General features: G+C 42.2%; 1 protein-coding gene across 5 annotated transcripts in view; it reads right to left on the reverse strand.

Moving 5' to 3' along the window:
* Positions 1-23150, reverse strand: part of CFAP44 (cilia and flagella associated protein 44) — a 112420-nt gene that overhangs the window by 11463 nt on the left and 77807 nt on the right. For all 5 annotated transcript variants that reach the window (XM_058661898.1, XM_058661894.1, XM_058661895.1 and 2 more), the window contains exons 25-30: positions 19730-19907; positions 15783-16283; positions 14177-14380; positions 12731-12926; positions 2625-2735; positions 1925-2055 (exon numbers count right to left, since the gene is read on the reverse strand). In XM_058661898.1, the coding sequence (XP_058517881.1) occupies positions 1925-2055; positions 2625-2735; positions 12731-12926; positions 14177-14380; positions 15783-16283; positions 19730-19907 (1321 nt within the window). The remainder of the gene's footprint in view (positions 1-1924; positions 2056-2624; positions 2736-12730; positions 12927-14176; positions 14381-15782; positions 16284-19729; positions 19908-23150) is intronic.

Consider the following 23150-nt stretch of genomic DNA (forward strand, 5'->3'; position numbering starts at 1 on the left):
ACCCAGTTAAGATCCACACCATGTTTCCAACCATTCCTGTGTTGTCAGAGTCTATGTGGAGGTTTTGTGAATACTTGTTCCAAAGACATCATTTTACTTCCCTTTTATTTTCTATGTGACAAGCAGCCCTCAACTGCTAAATGTCTATCAGAATGGTGGGAATCTGGTTTGGACATAGGAACTGAAATTGGTTAAAGCTAAGAGAAATTTAAAGCAATGAAACGACTATGCACAATATTTCCAATGCACATTAAAGAAAGATTTATTTATTTTACTGAAAAGTCAAGAGTTACAGAGAGGGAGGGAGGGACAGTGAGAGCTTGTCCACCTGCTGATTCAATCATCAAATGGTTGCAATGGTCCAAAGCCAGAAGCCAGCAACTTCCATGCTCCACTGCTTTCCCAGGCTATTTGCATGAAGCTGGATGGGGAAATGGAGCAGCTAGGACATGAAGTGGTGCCCTAATGAGATGCTAGGGTTGGTAGGTAGTGGACTGGCCTGCTATACCATATCAGCACATTCTTTACCTCCTAAAAAAGTGGCAATTTTCCAAGTCATTTCTTATTTACATGAGATTTTAAAAATATGTACCAACAGTATGTCTCAATATGCACTGCTAGGTGATGCTGCTCTCGGTAACAGACTGAGAGAGCAAAGAGAAGGCCAAGGCCACAGTATTCCAGAAGCTCAGCTCAGTGATCTCCACTGTGGGCTGCGTGCACCCCAGAATGCCAATCAGATGGGGTGCAGAAAGAAAAAAATAACTTCTGGTTCTATTTATTTGTATCTTGTTCTTTCAAATTTCATTTGCGTGAATGCTCCATAGTGTGCAAAGTATATTGCAGGTTGAGTAGCCGTGATCTGAAGTGCCTGGGATGAGAGTGTTTCAGATTCTGGAACTTTGGGGGAGAGGTCTGAAATATTTACATAGACTTTACAGGATGATGATCCCCAATCCAAAAGGCCAAACTCCAAACGCTCTGAAATCTGAAATTTTATAAAGGGTATGCTCACTTTGAGATAAAACAGTTCACTAACATATTTAATAAATACATATAGTACATCCCCTTATGTTCTGGGGACTCATTCCAAGATCTCTAGTACACATTTAAAACCTTAGACAGTATTGAAGTGTATATGCACATATACACAGATATTTACATATTCTGTTTTTATATTATGTCTTTCCCATACATATGGAGGTATGATGTTTAATTTATGAATGAGGCACAGTATAAGATTAAGAATAATTATCGCAATATAACAAGTTGTTTGAATGTGGTCCCTTTCTCTCAAAATACCATATAGTACTGTAGCATTTTTGGAGAGCAATGCACTGGAGGTAACTGAAATCAAGAAAGTGAAACCACTGCTAAGGAGGGATGACCAGACATTTATTATAGTGGTCGGTGTTCCACATTTTTTTTTAACCTATAGGATTATCCAGCTAAAATAAGTGTGGAGACCGATGATTAAGATAACGTCCTATCATGAAAAGGGCAATGGGTCTGGTATTGTGGCTAAGGTTAGGCTGCTGCTGTGACACCCACACGCCATATAAGCACCAGTTCAAGTCCCAGCTGCTGCAATCCTGATCCAGCTTCCTGCTAATGTGCCTGAGGAGTGTTCGGGCTCCTGTACCCATGTGGAATACTCAAATGGAATTCCTGACTCCCTGCTTTGGACTGGCTCAGCCCCAGCTGTGGTAGTCACTTGAGAAATGACACATAAGACAGAAGATCTCTATTATCTGTCACTTTGTCTTTCAAATAAATAATTTTTAGAAATATATCTAAAAGGAAGAGCAATGGTTCCTGAGAAAAAACCCAGACAGAACATAGGAAATGCTTCTTTTCTGAGCACAAGCACTAACAATGTAGTGTCATGAGATGGCAACATTTTAATGGGAGAGTGTCACCTTACTTTTTTGGACAATGCATCATACTCCTTTTTGAGGTTATCGACAATTTTCTTTTCTTCAACTAAGGCCTCCTCAATGTCCAGTCTTTTCTCTCGAAGTTGAATAGCCAGTTCGAAAAGCGCTGGATCACAACCTGAGAAAAGAATAAAAATTAAGTCGCCCCATTAGCAGTGCAGCATGGTAGCACTACAAGGGTGGCCTTTAGAGCTTCAGAATGAGTAATGTGCACTTACCAATCCTCCAGGGCAAGCTTCCGCTGTGCTTATGGCTCACTCATTTCAGGTGGAAAGTGCTACTAGTTTTAATGAACTTGATGGTAATGACAACAGAGTTGATGCACCGGGCAGCATTGAGCCAGGCTTTGTGCTGGGCCTTGTATGCACATTATGCCACTCAGGGCACACAGATTACAAGCTATAAACCATGCTTCCCACTTTACAGGTAATAAAGCTAAGTGGAAGGAAGCCAGCACAACTGGCACAAGACAGAAAGGATTCTGTCATTCATGACTCTCATTCATGCATGGCCACCTAAGGAAACAGATAATACAGCATCCAGAGATTCACTTGACTTTACTTTCTACATTTCAATCACTTTTCCCTGATATCTTGTTGTTGGAGATTTGAGGCACACAAAAAGCACCTGCTTGGTATTGTCTATTCCAGTCACACTGCACAGAGCACATGATTTTGTAGCACTTACTTGTTGGACAGATGGAATCATCAAACACCTCGTCTTCCGATCCAGACTCATCTTCATCACTCTCCAAGCTGGATTCTTCCTCACTCGATTCCTCACTTTCTTCATCTTCATCTATAAGGACACAGGAGCACATTTTTAGGAGAGAAATTTCTGCACTTAACTAAATAGGTCATATTTTTAAAAAGATTTATTTTTATTGGAAAGGCAGTTATACAGAGAGGAGGAGTGACAGAGAGGAAGGTCTTCCATCTGATGATTCACTCCCCAAGTGACAGAAGCTGAGCCAATCCGAAGTCAGGAGCCAGGAACTTCCTCCAGGCCTCCCACATGGGTGCAGGGTCCCAAGACTTTGGATCATCCTCGACTGCTTTCCCAGGCCACAAGCAGAGAACTGGATGGGAAGCGGGGCAGCTGGGATTAGAACCAGCACAATATGGGATCCTGGCATGTTCAAAGCAAGGACTTTAACCACTATGCTATTGTGCTGGGCTCTAAATAGCTCATTTTTAAAAAGTAACATCCAGTGTCACTAGGAAACTAACAAAGAGGTAAGGTAGGAAATTCTTCAGTATTTCAGAAGAGTTTAAAATGTCAGATACAGAGCTCATGAACTCAAATGTTTGCCAAAGGCTGTTCCACAGTTAGTATCAATGGATCCAACAGAGGGAGTTGACAGCTGGGTACCAAGCTGCTTGTGCTATAACCCACCTCACACTTAGGCTTAGTGAAATAGACCCTCCAGCTTCTTAAATCACAGTGGGTTCTAAGAACAGAAAAACTATCTGAACTGAAATAATGTGATTTGTAGCCTACACTTCATTTAGTTGGTATGGTGTGCCATGGTGTGCAGGTGTTTGATTTCTGGATAATGCACCAGTTACCGTGGGGGTGTTATGTCAACAAAAGCCCTTCCCTTTGACCAAACCTGAGTGAAGCTTCTTTGGGTGCTCTTTCTAACGAGTGCCTAACTCTGGTCTCTTCAGATCACATAAATCTTTTGCCTTTTACTAAGGAGTGCCTACACTGAGCTCTGACCTAAGTCTGTTCAGCACAGGCTACAAAAGCGAAAACACCAACCAACCAACCAAACAAACCAACCAACCAACCAAATGGGACTGTATCCAACTAACAAATTTTTTTTTTAAGATTTATTTTATTTTTATTACAAAGTCAGATATACTGAGAGGAGGAGAGATAGAGAGGAAGTGGAGCTGCTGGGATTAGAACCAACAGCCATATGGGATCAAGGCGAGGACCTTAGCCACTAGGCCACGCTGCCGAGCCCCCTAATAAACTCTTATACAGTAAAAGAAATAACCAGAAGTTGAAGAAACAATCCCGAATGGGAGAAAATGTTTGCAAACTACCCATCTGAGAAAGAACAGATATCCAAAATATACATGGAACTCAGAAAATTAACACTACTGAGCTATAATGAAATATCTAAAATTTATTGCCATCAGAATCTCAAAAGCTGTAAAGAAAGAGGGTGAGCATGAAAAGTCCCCAAATTCAGCTCAAGACATCAGTCTAAACATTAGAGAAGTTGTGTGAGCCTCAAACAGGATACACCTGAATGAGTCTACACCAAGATACATCATAATCAGATGTCTAGAAACAGCAATAAAGTTATCAAGAGAAACATGACCCTTACTTATAATGGACACAACCATTTGAATATCACTGAGTTTGTCATCAGAAATTATGGAAGCCAGAGGATCCAAGATGGCTGAAAAGAGAGGCCGCTGGCCTTGCTTCAACCCCAGAGAAGCACCAGAAGAACAAGAAAATATTTCCAGGAGATTGAGGGAAAACATTATTGAGGCAATGACTGGAACCAGAATCAGCAAAACAACTCAGAAAGCCAGTCGAATGGAAGGAGAAAAGCACATCACAACTGCTACCCAGGATCCTCAGCTAGGTGCGTGTGCACAGGTGTGTGCTTGCAGAGGCGTTCTCCATCTTGCCTGGAAAAGGTAAGCTGAAAGTGTCACAACCCTTTTCATGACCACAGAGCAGCAGCTGTGACTACAGAAGGCTACCATCCTCACTGACTTTAAATCTATTCTAGACAGATGACTGAAGTTTCAGCAGCTGCTTTATCCCAAAAATATGAAGTCATTGCCTATTCCTATCCCCTAGGAGCCAGGCTCAAGCTGCAGCAGTCAATTCACATCTAAATTTCATTCTGTCATACAGGAGCACCATTTAGCACACCAGGCATCCCATGCACTCCTGGGCTTGGGAACTGTGGACTGACCAGGGAGAGGGGCAAAGAATGCATGTGTCAGAACTGGGTCTCCTCAGTGGCTCAGACACAGTCATGGACAGCATACTCAGACACACATAAAGGACATGGCAGTCCAATGGGTCGTGCAGAGCACATCTGATACCATAGCAGAGGATAAAGGACAGAATGAATTGCACAACTACCCCAGTCAGGTGTTGACAGCAAGTATCTGGGTAAATGGAGGCTCTAAGGTGGACTATGTCAGCTAAAGGACCTTGAAAGGATTTCCTCATCCTTAGATCGGCAAGATGAACAGCAGTTCAGAACTATCAAAACCACTTGAGCTGAGCCATCAGAGCATGCTCCACATTAGGGACCCTGAGATGATCAGGTGGCCTTTTTCCACCCTCAGTTACTGAGGCAGTTGGGAGGCTGGGCGTGGCTTTTCCTGTTACCTCCTCTCTCCCCACAGTTACAGGAAGAAGAGTAGAAAAATTTGGAACAAAGGTCTCACCCACTTTTCCCTAACCCTCAACCCTTCAAACACCCTACCCAACTGTGCAAACATCAGCAAAAATAAAATTAAGCAGTATTTTAAAAATAATAAATGGGGAAGATAAAGGGATTATAAGCTTTTTATACCTCACTTAAATTGGTACAATAATATCATTGGTAGACTTAAGTTACGTATGCACAACAAACAACCTTAAAATTATACAAACAGGGCCTGGAACGATAACATAGCGGCTAAAGTCGTCGGCCTGAACGTTCCAGGATCCCATATGGGCAACGGTTCTAACCCCCGTGGCCCCACTTCCCATCCAGCTCCCTGCCTGTGGCCTGGGAAAGCAGTTGAGAGCAGCCAAAAGCCTTGGGACCTTGCACCCACGTGGGAGACCCAGCAGAGCTCCTAGCTTCGGATTGGTTTAGCTCCAGTCGTTGCGGCCGCTCAAGGAGTGAACCATCAAATGGAAGATCTTCCTCTCTGTTTCTCCTGCTCTCTGTATATCTGCCTTTCCAATAAAAAAAATCTTTAAAAAAATTATACAGATACATTTAAAAACACTAGTGAAAACTAAAAATAGAATTCTAAAAGATGTTAAAGTAAAATACGGGAGGACAGGATAGAGTAAAAAAGATAAAGGTAAAAAACAAAATAAAAAATTAAATGCCTGATCTAAGTTCTAAAATATCAATAATATATTAAGTATATGTTGCTTATATACATTACAGAAAAAAAGAGGTTGGCAGAATAAAAGAAAACACTACCCAATCATATACTGGCTATCAGAGATTTACTTCAGATATAATGATATAGGCAAACTGAAACCAAAAGAATAGAAAAAGAAGCATCATGCAACTATTAAAGTAAAGTGGAGTGGTTATAGTAATATCAGATAAAGTGACTTCAGAGTACAGAAAATTGCCAGAAGGCAATTTATAATGATAAATATATCAATCTACAAAGAAGACATGACAGTCCTAAATGTGTGTGTATAAAAAGCAAAGCTGAAAAATATATGAAACACAACTTGGTAGCAATGAAAGAAGGAATGAAATAATGTCTCGACACAAACTCTTCTTTCTCAACTTTTGATTAAACCATGCGTGCGTGTGCGCACGCACACACAGACACACACACAGTCAGCAGGAATATAGGATCTCAACAGCAGCAACATCACCACCAACAACAATGACAAAAAGAGTACTTAACTGACTATAATATAAAAACATTTCACCCAAAACAATGGGATGTATATTCTTGGCAAATACCTACAAAATGTACACCAAGATAGATTGTATGTCAGACCTCAAAACAAACCTCAACAATTAGAAAACAACTGAAATCATACACAGTGTTTTCTGAATATAAGGGAATAAAACTGGAAATCAATAATAGAAATTTTATTCTGAATAACACATGTACATGTAATCCATGGGACACAGAGAAATTCTCAATGAGAGTCTGAAAAATTATGCTGCCATAAATGAAAATGAAAATCCAAATATCAGTATGTGGGCTAAAGTAGTGCTAACATGAATTTATAGCATTAAATTAGAAAAGTTTCAAATCAATAATCTAAGATCCCATATCTAAAACCTAAAACTAGAAGTCAAAATAAACTGAAACCAAACAGAAGTAATACACAGTAAAAAAAATCAACAAAATTTAAAGAATTATACTAAAGACAAATGTAAAGAGTTGTTCTTGATAAAAGCAAATTGACAAACGTCTAGAAGCATAAGAAAAATAAGACACATTACCAAGAAGGCAAGAAGAGATACTACTGCTTTATAAGTATAGACATTAAAAGTGTAAGAAGTAGCATGAACAACTTTACACATAACTTCAGCAACTTAGACAAAATAGGTCCATTTCTCAAAAAAAGTTATCATAACTCACCCAATGAAAACAACGTGAAAAACTCTGTAACTACTAAGAAAACGATATGCAATTTAAAGTTCTCAAAAGAACAATATCATATGTTCTCTCTGATACAAAGCAACTTTCATGTACAATAAAAGTTAATCAAGGTAGGGCCCTGCGGCGTGGCCTAGCGGCTAAAGTCCTCGCCTTGAAAGCCCCGGGATCCCATATGGGCGCCGGTTCTAATCCCGGCAGCTCCACTTCCCATCCAGCTCCCTGCTTGTGGCCTGGGAAGGCAGTTGAGGACGGCCCAATGCATTGGGACACTGCACCCGCGTGGGAGACCCGGAAGAGGTTCCTGGTTCCCGGCTTTGGATCAGCATAGCATCGGCCCGTTGCGGCTCACTTGGGGAGTGAATCATCGGACGGAAGATCTTCCTCTCTGTCTCTCCTCCTCTCTGTATATCTGGCTGTAATAAAATGAATAAATCTTTAAAAAAAAAAAGTTAATCAAGGTAAACATGTACAAATATATTCACCTGGAGGAACTGCATAAGGGAGACTAGCATATGAGAAGGGAAGATACAGTGCAGTATGCATCTCTACTCCTGAACAAGAGATGGGCTCCCAATGAAACTGTTTAATATACCTTGACAACAGGATGCTGGACTCTGTACCACTGTCTATGCCTACAATGTCATGACACACTTAAGCAGAAGAATGATGGACTTGTGTTGCTGAAGGACTCTACGACTGTAATAAGACAGGGAAGAATAGCAGAGAGAATAGAGGGAGGTAATGGGGAGAGCAGAAAGGGAAATCCCTGAGCCTATGGAACTGTAGCATGAAAAATAAACATTTAAAAAGACCCTCTTCCTAAAGTTATATTTAGATCCAAATAGTTACACTAGAAAATTCTATTAAATTCTGATTTAAGACTACCAGTTCTACACAGTATCTTCCACAAATAGGAGGAGGGATTTCTTAACTCAAACTATAATGTCAGTTACCCTGGAACTAAAACCAGACAGAGACAGTACCAAAAAACAAAATCACAGACCAATGTATGTAAATACACTTTCTAACCATAATATTAGTAATAGAACTCAACAATACACAGAAAGATTTTTTCACTATGCCAAGGAAGGTTTATTTAACCTAGCAAGTTAACAAGCTAAAGAAAAAAAATCACATGATTACCAATCAATGCAGAAAAGCATCTGACAAAATTCAGTACCCACTCAAGAGAAAAATCTACTTTTAAAATCAATTTTAAAAAATGTTTGGACTGTGGACCAATTAAGATCTCTGGGTGGAATAGGAAGTGATGTGGGGGAGAAGGTGGATGATGGAGAGAACCTGCCTTTCCTCCTGTGACCACAGGGTGAGTAAGAGAGAGTGCGTGTGTGTAGATGTTGGATTGTTCCTTGCTGCCAGATCACATCAGTACCAGGGGAGACAGTCCCGTGATGTCCCAGGGACCCTGATGGGGGGGGCACCTCCTGAGGGTGTTACTTGGGCAGTGGTATTGGCTTCACTGCACCAGGTATGAGGTTATCACTTTGCAACCTTACTTGCTGTCTTTATCTGTTTGGGTATGTCCCCAGCCTTACATGTCTGGTGCAGAATTTGATCTGTAGCATTGTTCAACATGCTTTTCTTTCCATCTTTTGGCGAGGCACTCAAGGTCCTCTGTTAAATCAAAAATGACAGTTCTCCTTTTGTGTGCATCCTGGTATGTTGTCTTTCCTTACAGGGAGGCAGCAATGGTGGCAGCCAGTCTTACAACATATGCACCCAGGCCAGACCAAATGACTTCTATATGGTGTTCCCTGAGGTTGGGGATTGCATGGAGTGAATCTGTCTAGCCAACTCCTAAGAGCCTCTACTGAGTTGGTCCCCAGATCTGGCACTTGCATGTGCCCGGGGGTTCTGCAGACTACTCCAACCCAGTCCACCTCCCGCAAGACCTAGCCTCATGTGTGCCAGTGGGTGCTGCTGCATGGTCAAGATAATCCCCAAGAACCCCTACCAGGTTTGCACCCAGGGCCAGCCCTAACTTGTACCAGCAAGTTCTGTGGCCTGGTCAGGAAGCCCCTGAGTTCCCCTTCCAGGCTTGTCCCCAGAACTGGCTCTCACGTGTGCTGATGGGTGCAGTACCCAACCCGGCCCAACACCAGACTGTTCTTGTGGTCTGGTTTTCTCTCATTTATGGCCTGGTGGGGGCTGGTGGGTTCTACTACCATGGAGGGGAGATTCCCCCAAGAGCCCCAACTTGGCCTGCCTCCAGACTCAACCTTCACATGCTTCAGTGGGTAGGTATTGTAAATCAGTCAGGGAGGCCCATAGGAGCCCCCACCAGACCCGACTCTCTCACACACAGGTTGATGCTGCTGTCCACCTTAGACCCAGCTCTCTCACAAGACACTGAGTGCTATGATCCAGTCTGGGAAACCCCTGAGAACTCACAGCAGGCCTGCTGGGATCCTAGCTCTTGCATGGGTTGGAAGTACTGTGGTCTGGCTTGGCCTGTCCCTAGCCCCAATATTCATGAACATCTGTGGATGTATCAGCATGTTCCAATAAGATGCCCCACAAGTCCCTAACATCTTGTGCACCCTCAGACCTAACTCTCCTCTATCTCTGTGGGTGGGATGGTAGTCTGCTGGAGATAACCCCCTAGACTCCTCATCATGTAGGCTCCCCTCCCAGCTCTTTACACATGGGCAGCAGCTGCACTGGCCTGGTCCATGGAAGCCCCTGGATTCATCAAGAATATCTCAAACAAGCCGCCTACAGTGACCACTTTTCCAGCCCATTCCCCATCTGGTGAACAGGGATGCACGTTTGACCTAGACCCCTGCAGATGTCAGGGGACCAGCACCTCTGCTGGTAGCAGACAGCCATGCACCCAGCACCAAGGCAAAATCTTACGAAAAATAAGAACAAAGGGGGAAATTCTTAAATTTGATGAAACACATTTATGAAAAATCTACAGGTAACATTACACTTAATGCTCAATCTTTCCCCCTTAATATCAAGAATAAGGCAACAACACAGTAATGGACATTCTAGTGGTCTTTAAGGCAGGAATGGGGCAGGAATACAGCAACATGGTGGTACAGCAAGCTAATCCTTTGCCTGCAGTGCTGGCAACCCATTTGAATACCAATCCAAGTCTCGGCTGTTTCTCTTCTGATCTAGTTCCCTGCATATGGCTTGGGAAGGCAACAGAGGATGGTCCAAGTGCCTCTGCACTTGCATGGGAGACCCAGAAAGAAGCTCCTGGCTCCTAGGTTCAGATTAGTCAAATCCTGGCTGTTGCATCCATTTGGGGAATGAACCAGCAGATGGGAGATACCTCTCCCTGTATATTGTTCTCTTTCTGTAACTTCACCTTTCCAATAAAATAAATGTTTTAAAAAATAAGGCAAGAGATGGGCCCAGCGGCGTGGCCTAACGGCTAAAGTCCTCGCCTTGAACTCCCTGGGATCCCATATGGGCGCCGGTTCTAATCCCAGCAGCTCCACTTCCCATCCAGCTCCCTGCTTGTGGCCTGGGAAAGCAGTCGAGGATGGCCCAAAGCTTTGGGACCCTGCATCCGCGTGGGAGACCCGGAAGAAGTTCCTGGGTCCCAGCTTTGGATTGGCACAGCACCAGCTGTTGCGGTCACTTGGGGAGTGAAACAACAGACAGAAGATCTTCCTCTCTGTATATCTGACTTTGTAATAAAATAAATAAATCTATTTAAAAAATTTTAAAAAATAAGGCAAGAGAAGGAAATTGGCATTCAAATTGGGAACAAAATCAATAAAACTGCCTATGAAATTATTCTCTATAAAGAAATATCAAGAAATTCACTACAAACTCCTAGAACCAGAAATTAAGGTCATATGAGATAAACATTTTAAAACAAACTATTTCTGTATACTAACAATATATATGAGGACAGCAAGATTAAAAACAAAACTGTCTAATGGGGGCTAGCATGGTGGTATAGCACGCTAATCCTCCTCCTGTGATGCCAGCATCCCTTATGTGTGTCAGTTCATATCCTGGCTACTCCACTTCCAATCCAGCTTCCTGATTGTGTCCTGGAAAAGCAGCAGAGGACGGCTCAAGTCCTCAGGCCCTTACCCACATTGGAGACCTTTCTGGATCATGGCTTCAAACCAGCCCAGCTCTGGCTGTTACAGCTGTTTGGGAAATGAACCAGAGGATCAAAGATATCTCTCTCTCTTTACCTCTCCCTCTCTCTCTTTCCCTTTCTATCCCTTTCTCTCTTTCAAGTAAAAATTAATACATTTCATTTTTTTGCCATTTCTCACAATAATGAGGAATGATCTATATTCTTTTAAAAAATTAAAAGATCTGTTTCATTTGAAAGATAGATTTTGAGAGAAATGGGGGAAGAGAGAGAGATCTTTCACTTGCTGACTCACTTACCAAATGGCTTCAACTACTGCGGTTGGATCAGTCTGAAGCCAAAATCCAGGAGGTTTTTCCAGGTTTCCTACATGAGTGCAGGGTCTCAAGGACTTCGGTCATCTTCTGCTGCTTTGCCAGGCACATTAGCAGGAGGTGAGATGGGAAGTGGAGCAGCTGAGACACAAATCAACATCCATATGGGATGCTGGCATTACAGGTGGAGGCTTAACCTGTTATGCCACAGCACCAGCCCCCAAGATCTAAGTCCTAAGTAGTCCTACAGCTGCTATACCAAAAGGGGACACACGCAGACATGCAACATATATGTGTATATATATATATGCATATATATGGTAAAATAAATCTAATACTATTTAAAATCAATCAAAAGGAAATTCTTTAGGAGTAACTTTAACAAACATGAACATGAGAATTACACATATTTTTAAAAGCATAAAATGCTCATGAAAGAAACCAAAGATTTGAACAATTTAAAACAAATTGTGTGTTTCAGGACTCAGTCTGTAGTAATCATGACAATAGCATTGATGGTGGGATAGACAGACCAACAGAACAGAACAGAGAATCTAAACATAGATTCACGCAAATATGCCCAAATGATTTTGGCCAAGATCAAAAGCACATCAGAGGAAGAGAAAACAGTTTCAACAAAGGGTGCTAAAGTAAATAAAAAGATAAGATAGAGACTGGGAAAAAATATTTGCAAACTGCATACCAAACACCGGGCTAGTGTCTAGAATATGTAAAGATCCCTCAAACTCAACAGTGAATAAGCAAACAATCCTAGTTAACAATTACCATGAACAGGCATTTTACTGAAGAAGATACAAAGACAGCAAACAAACAGCGAAATGACATCCCACCCTACGTTAACTGCTGCCATATACACAGAGATTGATTCTAGGGTTTACAACTTGTCATCTCTAACGCCACCCACAACACGCCTACACTGTGTCGCAGTGAGGACAACAGGGGAGGAGCACCTAGTAGGTCCCTTAGTTATTTCTCTATTTCAAGTTCATGAGAGAAAAGGGATCACAGTGAAACATGAATACAAACCAGCTTCTCCTTCAACTTCCTTTTTCTTTACTCTTTTAATCTTCTTCTTTAGGACTTTCAGGAGGAAGTTAGCAAATTTATTGTTTTCTCCAACGGCTGCTTGGAAACCAGCATAAAGTGCCTTTTCTTGCTCCTGGAGCTTGGTGATTTCATTCTTTTTCTCTTCCATCTCCTTAAGAGTTTCATTTATTTTCCACTAAAAGGACGAGAACAACTGATAAATGTTTCTGATATACCAGATCCAGAGAGCAACGTACTTAACAACACAAAGGTACAGACTATAAACACTTCAAAAGATTGTTAAAAAATTTTTTTAATTCATTCTCACTTATCTGAAAGGCAGAAAGAGAGAGAAAGAGATGGTCCATGAACTGATTCACTCCCTCAATTCCCCACAATCACTGGGGTGGGGTTAGGCCAAAGCCAGGAGGCCAGAATTCAGGCCAGGCTTTCCACACGGGTGGCAGAAACCCAAGCCCTCAAGGCACTGCCTCTGCCTTCCAGCGAGCACACCAGCAGGAAGCTGAGTAACCAGGATTCATTCAAACCTACCCCTCTGAGAACGGATGCTGATGCCCTAAGTTACAACCTATACCACTGCTACACATCCACTGCTGCTGCCCAAAAAAGAATTATGAGAAGTTTGCATTTCTGATATTTGTAGAGTCCTCTATTTATTTGATTAAAATTTGGTAATCTTTTCATAAAATTCACTTTGGTCAAGAACAACTTTTTAAAGTTTGGTTTCTTCAAAAACAAGTCTAAGTAAAACAAATTAGGATTTTTATTGGTATGTGTATATCAGTTAATATTTTTGCATGTATGGGTTCAACAAAAGTTAGCTTTGTATGCCACATGAGAACTAAAACAAAAAAATGCATTATTTTTAATGAAGTTGAGAAACCTAAACTGCTGTAACTACTTATTCTATAATATCTATTTAATGAAGCCCTTCTATAAAAAGCAGTATAACTTATTTATTTAACATATATATAACATAACAATAAACTCCATTTCCTATGACATTCAATTACATATTACATTGAAATTTGCTATCATACTGAAGAAATCCATCGACTTTTACGGATGTTTAAGAATAAAATACATTCAAATTCAATTTGATATCTGGTGACAAAACAGAGATTTCTGAATTCCATAGATAAAGAAAATATAAGGCTCACTTTCAAAAATTTCATTTTCCTATCTTACAAAATATGGGCTCAAATTCTCACACACACACACACACACACACAATCTGTCATTTCTCTGTGACCAAGGATACTAAAAATGGGGAATAAACAGATTCAATGAGACAAAAGAGGGAGAAGATACAACAAGAAAGAGATGAAGGCAAGAGCAAATGGAAAAATGAAATGAAGAAAAAGAAGAATCAAGTCTCTTTTGTGAGGACAGGTGCAGCTGGCTAGGCTTCTGCCGCTCTCTCACCTGCATGTCCTGTTCCTCCTTGTCCAAGAAATTCACACGCTCCTGAAGGATGTTCTCCTGCTTTTCAAAGTTCTTCAGGAGAAGCATTTCTTGAAACAACGTGAGATGGTGCAGGTCTGATAATTTCATCTGGGTGTCTAGTTTCAGTTTCTGATGTCTCAGGAGTCGGAGTTCAGCGTCAAAAGTGATGATCAGTTCTTTGATCTGAAGTGGAAGAAAGAATAGGTAAATACATTTTTTTTAAAAGATTCATTTTTATTGGAAAGATTTACAGAGAGAAGCAGAGACAGAGGAAGATCTTCCGTCTGTTCATTAACTCCCCAAGTGTTCATTAACTCCCCAACTAGCCAGTGCAAAGCCAGGACCCAGGAACTTCTTCCAGATCTCCCATGCAGGTGCAAGGTCCCAAGGCTTTGGGCCATCCTCCACTGGTTTCCCAGGCCACAAGCAGGGAGCTGGAAGGAAAGTGGAGCAGCCAGGAAATCTAGCACTTGCAAGATGAGGATTTAGCCAGTGGGCTATCACAGCAGGCCCATAAATGCACTTGTATAACATCCAACAGTTTTAACTTATTTCAAAGCATTTTTTTCATTATGCATGGATGAAAGTTGTATATCAATGATAGTTGTGTGTGTGTTTTGTGTTGTGTTGAGTGTGCGTGATGTCACAAAATTCATTAATGGTAAGACTGGTGTGATAGCATGGCAAGCTAAATTCCACCTGTGTTACTAGCATCCCATATGGGTGCCAGTTTGTGTCCTTGCTGCTCCATTTCTCATCCAGCTCCCTGTTAATGTGCCTGGAAAAGCCAAAACAGAATGGCCCAAGTGCCTGGACCTCTGTACCCATGAGGGAGATCAGAAGCTCTTGGCTCCTGGCTTTAGATTGGCCCAGTTCTGGACGTTGCAGCCATTTGGGAAGTGAATCAGCAGATGGCAGATTTCTTTTTTTCTCTGTCTCTCCTTCAGTCTGTAACTTTACCTTTCAAATTTCAAATAAAATATTTTTTTTTAAAAAATTCATTAATGGCATTAAATGTACACATTTATTAAATGGTAGATATTCTATAATTAAGTTTCTCCCAGCTATTTTATATCACTGACTGATTCACTGATCAAGAATAATGACCTTATTGCCCCAGCCGTAGGCAAATGCCCAGATTGCCCTGAGGCAAGTGTTGACAGTGAGAGACAGACAGATCTGCCATCTGCTGCTTAACCACCTGAAAGGCCTCAAGTGCCACAGCCCGGCCAGGTTGAAGCCAGGACCTCCACCTGGGTCATCTACTTGGGCCATCTCCTGCTGTTTTTCTGATGGAGCAAAGAGTTAGATGAGAAATGGAATAGCTGGGACACAAGCCAACACCCATTAGAATGCTGTTGGCAGTTTTACAGGCTATGCCACAGTGCTGACTCCCAGAAAAACAAACAAACAAAAACAGTTTAAAACGCTAAAGTCCTGGGGTTAGCACAGTTCTTTAAATTTGTTTTAATTAATTTTTTTTTCTAGAAAACTAAAGACAGAGAGGAAGCCAAGCCTTTTGTGAGTGTTGAGGTGGTCACATGGAGAAATTTCCCCGCTCTTCCCTTTTAGCTTCACCCCTTACCCTGTTAGACAAGTACTGTTGCATGTACAAGTGTTTAATCTCATCCCTCTTCATAATCTCCAGCTCCACATCTGTTGGCTCTGCTTTTGCAAATTCTGCCACCTTGGGAATATCCAGACTGTATGCAGATGCTTTTGATGACCTAGATACTGAATCTCGTGTTACCAGATCTGCATCCTTTAAAATTGAGTGTCTGAGGAATCCTCCAGCTGAGCTTGCAGACTCCACCTGCTCCACTTGGTATGGATTTTCATCGAGACTTTTTGCACGCTCGCGCTTAAAACTTAGGAGAGTTTCTTCATCATAGTGAAATCTCCTTTCTGGAACTTCTTCTGGGTATATCTGAGGTATCTGGGGAATGGGGATGTGTTTGGATTTATCCAGAGACAACTGAATGTTCTTCAGTTCTTGCACCAGGCACTGTATTTCATCAATAACAGCTATTTTAAGATCTCGAAGAGAGAGAATGCACCTGTTCATGTGCATTTTCTTTCCATGGGCCTGAAAAAAAAAATTAAGAGAAAAGAAACAAAACAGAGATGCTGTCACAAAGGATAGTCTGAAATTTCACTGGTTCTAATCGCCTGATTGGTAAGTTGACAAAAATTTATGACAGAAACTTGTCTGATTGGCCCTGTTACTGGACTCTTCCATTTAGGCTTTGTTTTTTTTCTCATACATCCCCCCTAAGACGGAAGGCCAGAGTGTGATCTCTGCTATCCCTTGCTTTCCGTAGTGGTTCTGTTCAGCTGGCTTATGGGCCTTTGGTGCCTTCCCTTCTCAAGCCACTGTGTGCTTAGCTGGATACTTGCCCTCTCCAGGAGGGGAAAGCCTTCAATTGTCCTATTCTACTAGATCTTCTAATTTCTTTGGCTTAATAAGATTCATCCAGGCTGCCCACACAGGGGGAACCAAACTACAAGGTACTCTTTTCACTCTGTTGTGGCCATACAGTTACTATCACTCCTTGTGTAGACAAGCTCATGACCCTGAATTCCAGGATCAAATCACACCAAGAGATTCCAGAACCGATCCTGGGTTAATTCTCCGTTTTACCTAAACTAAGTGTACCACTGCCTCCAGGCATGGGACGGTGCTCTATTTACCCATTGTTCCCTCATTACCAGCTTTCTACCTGGGCTCGCTCTTAAATGCCCTCATCAGATCCTAGCCACCCTACCTTATAGCTGGTAGTTAGATTACTAGAAGGTCCAAAAGTCATTAGAAGTTATTTTGCAAAAAAAGACAATTTTAAAAAATAAGAGAGAAACACATCTTCAGCCTATCAGTTTATTTACTATATATAAAACAAAAACACTATTAGAAGACAGTAAGATATTTCATATTCTTAGAAGAATAAACCATTAAAGTTTGGACCTCAAAAGCCAGGACTGTAAGAACCGTAAGGTCTACTTTTTTGGAGAGCATTCTATCCACTAGCTTTATTTTTTTTTAATTTCTAAAATTCTCTTATAGATTTTTAAAATTTTATTTTTATTGGAAGGGCAGATTTACAGAGAGAAGAAGAGACAGAAAGTAAAATCTTCCATCCACTGGTTCACTCCCAAGTGGATGCAATGGCTGGAGCTAAGCTAATTAATTGGAAGCCAGGAGCCAGGCACCTCTTCCAGGGTGCCAAGGCTTTGGGCCATCCTCTACTACTTTCTCAGGCCACAGACATGGAGCTAGAAAGTGGAGCAGCACCCACTTGGGATTGGCATCCAGATGGGATCCCAGTACATGAAAAGTAAGGATTTAGCCACTAGGCCATCACACCCAGCCCGACTAGCTTCATCTTTTCGGATTTCTAAATACCACACAAGCCTAACTCAGGCTGTAGGGCAGGAGAATACTGGTTTTTAAATGTCTAATGCTTTTTATTGACTTTGGATTTGACCATAACTATTATGATCACTTATTGTTTTTAACCAACGCCTTAACCTAACTTATGAGGTAGAACAGACATACCTTGTTCTTGTTGGTGTGTCTGAATATCCTTTTCACAGATGAGATAACTGAGGGTTGGGGAGATAGACAAGACTTAGCAAAAATCACAAGGCTGTTGGGTGGCAGAGATGGAAATAAAGCTCTGGACTTCTGACTTTAGAATAATGTGGTCTATCTATGTTAATTGGTGTTACAATTTAAACATAATGGATTTCAGTGTGAATTCAGTTAAGCTCATTCAAGATATTCATGCTTGCTTATCTTCTTTAGCAAGATTATAAAATTTCAGGTTGCCTGACTAATAAGTTGTCACAAGAAAGTTACAAACTGAGATACAAATAGGCAAGCAATAGGTAGGTAGTTAGCAATCTTAAGTAGATGGATTTAACAAAATAAAAAAATGTGGTCTTAAAGATATTTTTCTATGATAATGGATAAAACATGATGAATAAAGAATTATTTTAGGGGCCCAGTGGCTAAAGTTCTCACTTTGGACATGCAGTGATTCTTCATGGTCACTGGTTCTAATCCCGGCAGCTCCACTTCCCACCCAGCTCCCTGCTTGTGGCCTGGAAAAGCAGCCAAGGACAGCCCAAGGCCTTGGGACTCTGCACCCATGTGGGAGACCCAGAAGAGGCTCCTGGCTCCTGGCTTCAGATCAGCACAACTCCTGCTGAGGAGTGAATCAACAGACAGAAGATCTTCCTCTCTGTCTTTCCTCTTCTCTGTGTATCTGATTTCTCAATAAAAATAAATAATTTTTTTTAAAAAGAATCATTTTAGCTGACAGCTAGAAAAGAAGCAAAGGGTCACTAGTAAAATGTCTACAATGTGCATTTTTACTAGGAACGTATAGCTATACAAACCTATTTGGATATGAGTCATCATGTCAAGATCCCTGCACTACTGACATGTAAATTATCTTTGGTCAGGTAGAAAAAGATATTTCTCTTTCGGGAAACTTGATTTCAATTGTCAGAAAATTGTCAAATATTCAAATCTGTGATATGACTGGCACCCTCACCAACGTGAGGGCTTGAATGGTGCCACCTGCACCACTATATTGGGTGGTCAAGTATGAAATTCTCCTGAATGGCAACTCAGATACCTTTGAAGCCTGGAAACGTGAAGCTACTTGTCAAGTTCAGGTAGCAATTAGGAATGAGAATAACAGGAAGAGGTAACTTTGAGAAAAAGAGAATCAGAAATCACAATGACAGGAAGCAGTTTGAAAGTGCAGAGAAAAGGGCCCAGTGCGATAGCCTGGAGGCTAAATCCTCACCTTGCATGTGCTAGGGATCCCATATGGGCACTGTCCCGGTGGCCCCACTTTCCACCCAGCTCCCTGCTTGTGGCCTGGGAAAGCAGTGGAGAGCAGCCAAAAGCCTTGGGACCCTGCACCCTCATGGGAGACCCAGAAAAAGCTCCTGGCTCCTGGCTCCTGGCTTTGCACTGGCTCAACTCCAGTCACTGTGGCCACTTTGGGAGTGAATCATTGGATGGAAGATCTTTCTCTTTGTCTCTCCTCCTGTATGTATATCTGACTTTCCAATAAACATAAGTTGCCTACAAAAGGTTGCAAGTCCTGCAAAAAAACATTAAGCCAAGGCTTTTCCCCTGAAGTCCTTGTGGGCCCATGGCAGTCAAAAAACAAATCCAGTGAGAATTTGTATGAGTTTCAGAGGTAAAAAGCCTACAAAATAGTATAACTCCTTGACACAAGAAACTGGCAATGATTCATAAAATTAACATGAAGATTGGTTATTGCTATAGCACGTGACGGATCTTAGAGGAGTTTCTTATCTCCCTGGATCTCATTCCTCATTTGTAGGATGGACATGCCAGATGATCAAAGTCGTTTTCAGTCCTAAATTTCTGTGGCTACGCCTTCTAATGGACCAGATACAGCGATGAGTGGCCTTTGGAAGAAAACAAAAACCAAACACACAACAACTACCACCCCAGGTGATTTCCTGTCACCATGTCTGTAACCGAAGTACCATGGAGTCCAGTTGTCCTAGCTCCTCTTCCTTCTTGGCAGCATTTATTCTCATGTGTTCTGGTATCTTATAGTCTGGGGCGGTCTTCAGATTGAAATCTCCCATGAACACTTGGGCTTCTTTGATTGCTTGGACATCTTTAGGGTCTTCATAGTCATCGCCAGGCTTACTCCTGTATCTATCAGAAACACCAGGCACAAGTACAACAATGAGCTCCAGCATATCTGGTTTATATGGATACAACTTCAAATCCAGACATGAAACCAAACTACAACCCTGTCCTATGGGGCAGAAGCCAGTAATTATTTTTAAAGCACCCCAACCAAAATACATAAAGAAATAGGGGCTGGCACAGTGATACAGCAAACTAATCCTTTGCCTGCAGCACCAGCATACCATATGGCTGCCAGTTCATATCCTGGCTACTCCACTTCCAATCTAGCTCCCAAGTAATGGCCTAGGAAAGCAACGGAGGACGGCCCAAGGCATTGGGACCCTGCATGCATGTGGGAGACCTAGAAGCTCCTGGCTCCCAGCATGGGATCAGCTCATCTCTGGTCAATGCATACACTCGGGGAATGAGCCAGCAGGTGGAAGACCTCTCTCTCTCTCTCTCTCTCTCTGTCTGCCTCCCCTCCTCTTTCCCGATAACTCTGACTTCCAGGTGAAATTATTAAATCTTAGAGCATGAGAAAGGCCAATTAGATTGTACTGAAATCACTTGAGTCACTGCTAGGTTTCTGGTCATTTTTAAGTAATTCACATCAAAAGTTCCTTAACCTAATTAATCTAATTGTAATTTAAAACATCCTAAACTTTTTTTTTAAATCACTAAAAAGTCAATTAGACTTATTTTGTTATATAATAATTTTCATAAAACTTTCACAAAAGTCCTTGTGCTCAAGATGATAGCTTGAACATATACCTCTCCCTTATCCCAAATTATATGGAGCTGGCTATAAAGAGGTGTAAAAAGTAAATTACCTAGAAAGTGGATAGAAACGTATGAGAAAACCAGTAATATTGTCACATTTTTTAAGACAGAAACAAGATGAAACTATAGCATTGAATAAACCTTGGCAGAGAAAACTATACGCCAGAATACCCACTGGAAAAGGCTACCAAAATCTTTGAAAGTGATCCTCTTGGCAGAGCCCCTAGGAGGCTCAAAGATCAAAGGGAATAGGTTCAGAGAATGGAGTGAAACAGAATGGAATGCTAGATGCATCTGGGAAAATAAAGCAAAGAGTGTAAACGGAATGTGCGAAGCAGCGAGAGCCGTCCAACTTTCCCACTGCACACACACGTAGCAGGAGCAATCTCTAGTCCCAGATGAAAGCTGAGAATCTGCTTCCTGCAGAAAATCAATGCCCTGTTGGAACCTGCTAACACATATGAGGGTACGTATAACAGGCCTTTAGTTAACAGATCCCAACATGCCTGCCTGATTCTTTTCAACAAAATTCGTCAGCCAACACAAACACATACACAAAGCTTGCAGTCAGTAGTTGCCTATGGGAGAAAGCCCTTCTAGAAAACAAACATGAAATACATGGGAGAAAACCCAAGCCTCTATTACATATTCACTGACAGTCGCTCACTTGTGCAAAGCTGCACCCTCTAAAAGAAAAGCTCAGCGTTTTTTTTTAAGGAAGAGCAGCAAGAAGACAGTTACTTCTGCTTCTGATGTGAGAAAAAACAGTGCCCACAATTATCCTTACTGAGGTAACCAGAAAAATGGTAAGAGTTTTTATTTCTAGATTCATTTTTAGGTCTCTTCTGAGTTAGTATCAAAGTAATGCTAGTTTCATGAAATGAATTAGAAGTATTTTTTCCTCTTATATTTCCTGGAAGAATTAGCATATCAGCTTCTTGCTAATGAACCCTTGGAGGCAGTGAGTGATGCGATGCCTTAGCTGGATGTGTCCCTGCACATACACAAGAGACAGAATGAGTTCCTGGCTCCTAGCTTTGGCCCTGCCCAGTCTTGCTTGTTGCAGGCCTTTGTACACTAACAAATGGAAGAGATCTTTGACTCTCACTCTTGCTCTCTACTCTAACTCTAGCTCTCCATCTCACATTGTAACTCTTAAATAGTTTTTAAATTGAGAAATCTATACCTAGACTAAGAAAAAGAAAGACTCAAACAATTTCAGAAATGCGAGACATGACAAGTGATATCCCAGAAATAAGAAAAATCAAACAATTACATGATAACAAAATGGGAAGAGAGGAGAGGAGAGTGAAGGGGAGGCGAGGGGAGGCGAGGGGAGGAGAGGAGAGGGGAGCAGAGGAAAGGGGAGGGGAGGGGAGGAAAGGGAAGGGGAGGAGAGGAGGGGGAGGAGGGGAGGAGAGGGAAGGGGAAGAGAGAAGAGGGGAGGGGAGGAGAGCAGAGGAGAGGAGAGGGGAGGGGAGGGAAGGGGAGGAGAGGAGAGAGGTGGAGAGGAGAGGAGAGCAGAGGGGAGGGGAGGAGAGCAGAGGGGAGGGGACGGGAGGGGACAGGAGAGGAGGGGAGGAAAAGGAAGGGGAGGAGAGGGGAGGAGAGGAGAGAGGAGGAGAAGAGAGAGGAGGAGAGGAGAGGAGAGCAGAGGGGAGGGGACGGGAGGGGACGGGAGAGGAGGGAAGGAGAAGGAAGGGGAGGAGAGGGGAGGAGAGGAGAGAGGAGGAGAGGAGAGCAGAGGGGAGGGGAGGAGAGCAGGGGAGAGGAGAGGGGAGGGGAGGGGACGGGAGGGGACGGGAGAGGAGGGGAGGGGAGGGGAGGGGAGGGGAGAGTAGCGGAGGGAGGAGAGGACTCTTATCTGCTGGCTCACTCCCAAATAGCTGTAACAGCTAGGGTGGGCCCATGACACAGCCAGGAGCCCAGAGCCCCATCTGTATTTCATATAGGGGTGGCACGAACCCAACTCCTAGGCATAGTCTCTACTGTTTTCCCAAGGAGCTGTAAATTATCAGGAAGCTGGACTGAAAGTGAAACAACCAGGATTCCAAACAACATTTCAATAACGGGATGTGGGCATTCTAAGGAGCAGCTTAGTTTACTACATCACTATGCCAAATGCTTATTAACAGAAATTCTAAGTCCTCAAAATTACTAGAAACTGAATCCAGCATCATGCAGCCTGACCAAATTGGATTACCCCTAAGATATAAGGAAAGGTCAACATACTTAAATCACTTACTTCTTTTTTAAGGTGGGTAAACTCCACCTGGGTCTCCAACATGGTGGCAGGGACCCAAGATACTGGGCCATCATTTGCTGCCTCCCCTGGTGCATTAACATGAAACTGGATTTGAAGCAGAATAGCTGGGATTCAAACTGGCACTCTAATAGGGGATGCCAGCATTTTAAGCAGGGGCTTAATCCACTGAACCACAATATTCCAGCAACAACGGCCTGAATAGAGTTGTTCAATCCTTAAAA

Source organism: Ochotona princeps, chromosome 3 (genome assembly GCF_030435755.1).
Source record: "Ochotona princeps isolate mOchPri1 chromosome 3, mOchPri1.hap1, whole genome shotgun sequence".
In the NCBI taxonomy this organism is placed as follows: domain Eukaryota; kingdom Metazoa; phylum Chordata; class Mammalia; order Lagomorpha; family Ochotonidae; genus Ochotona; species Ochotona princeps.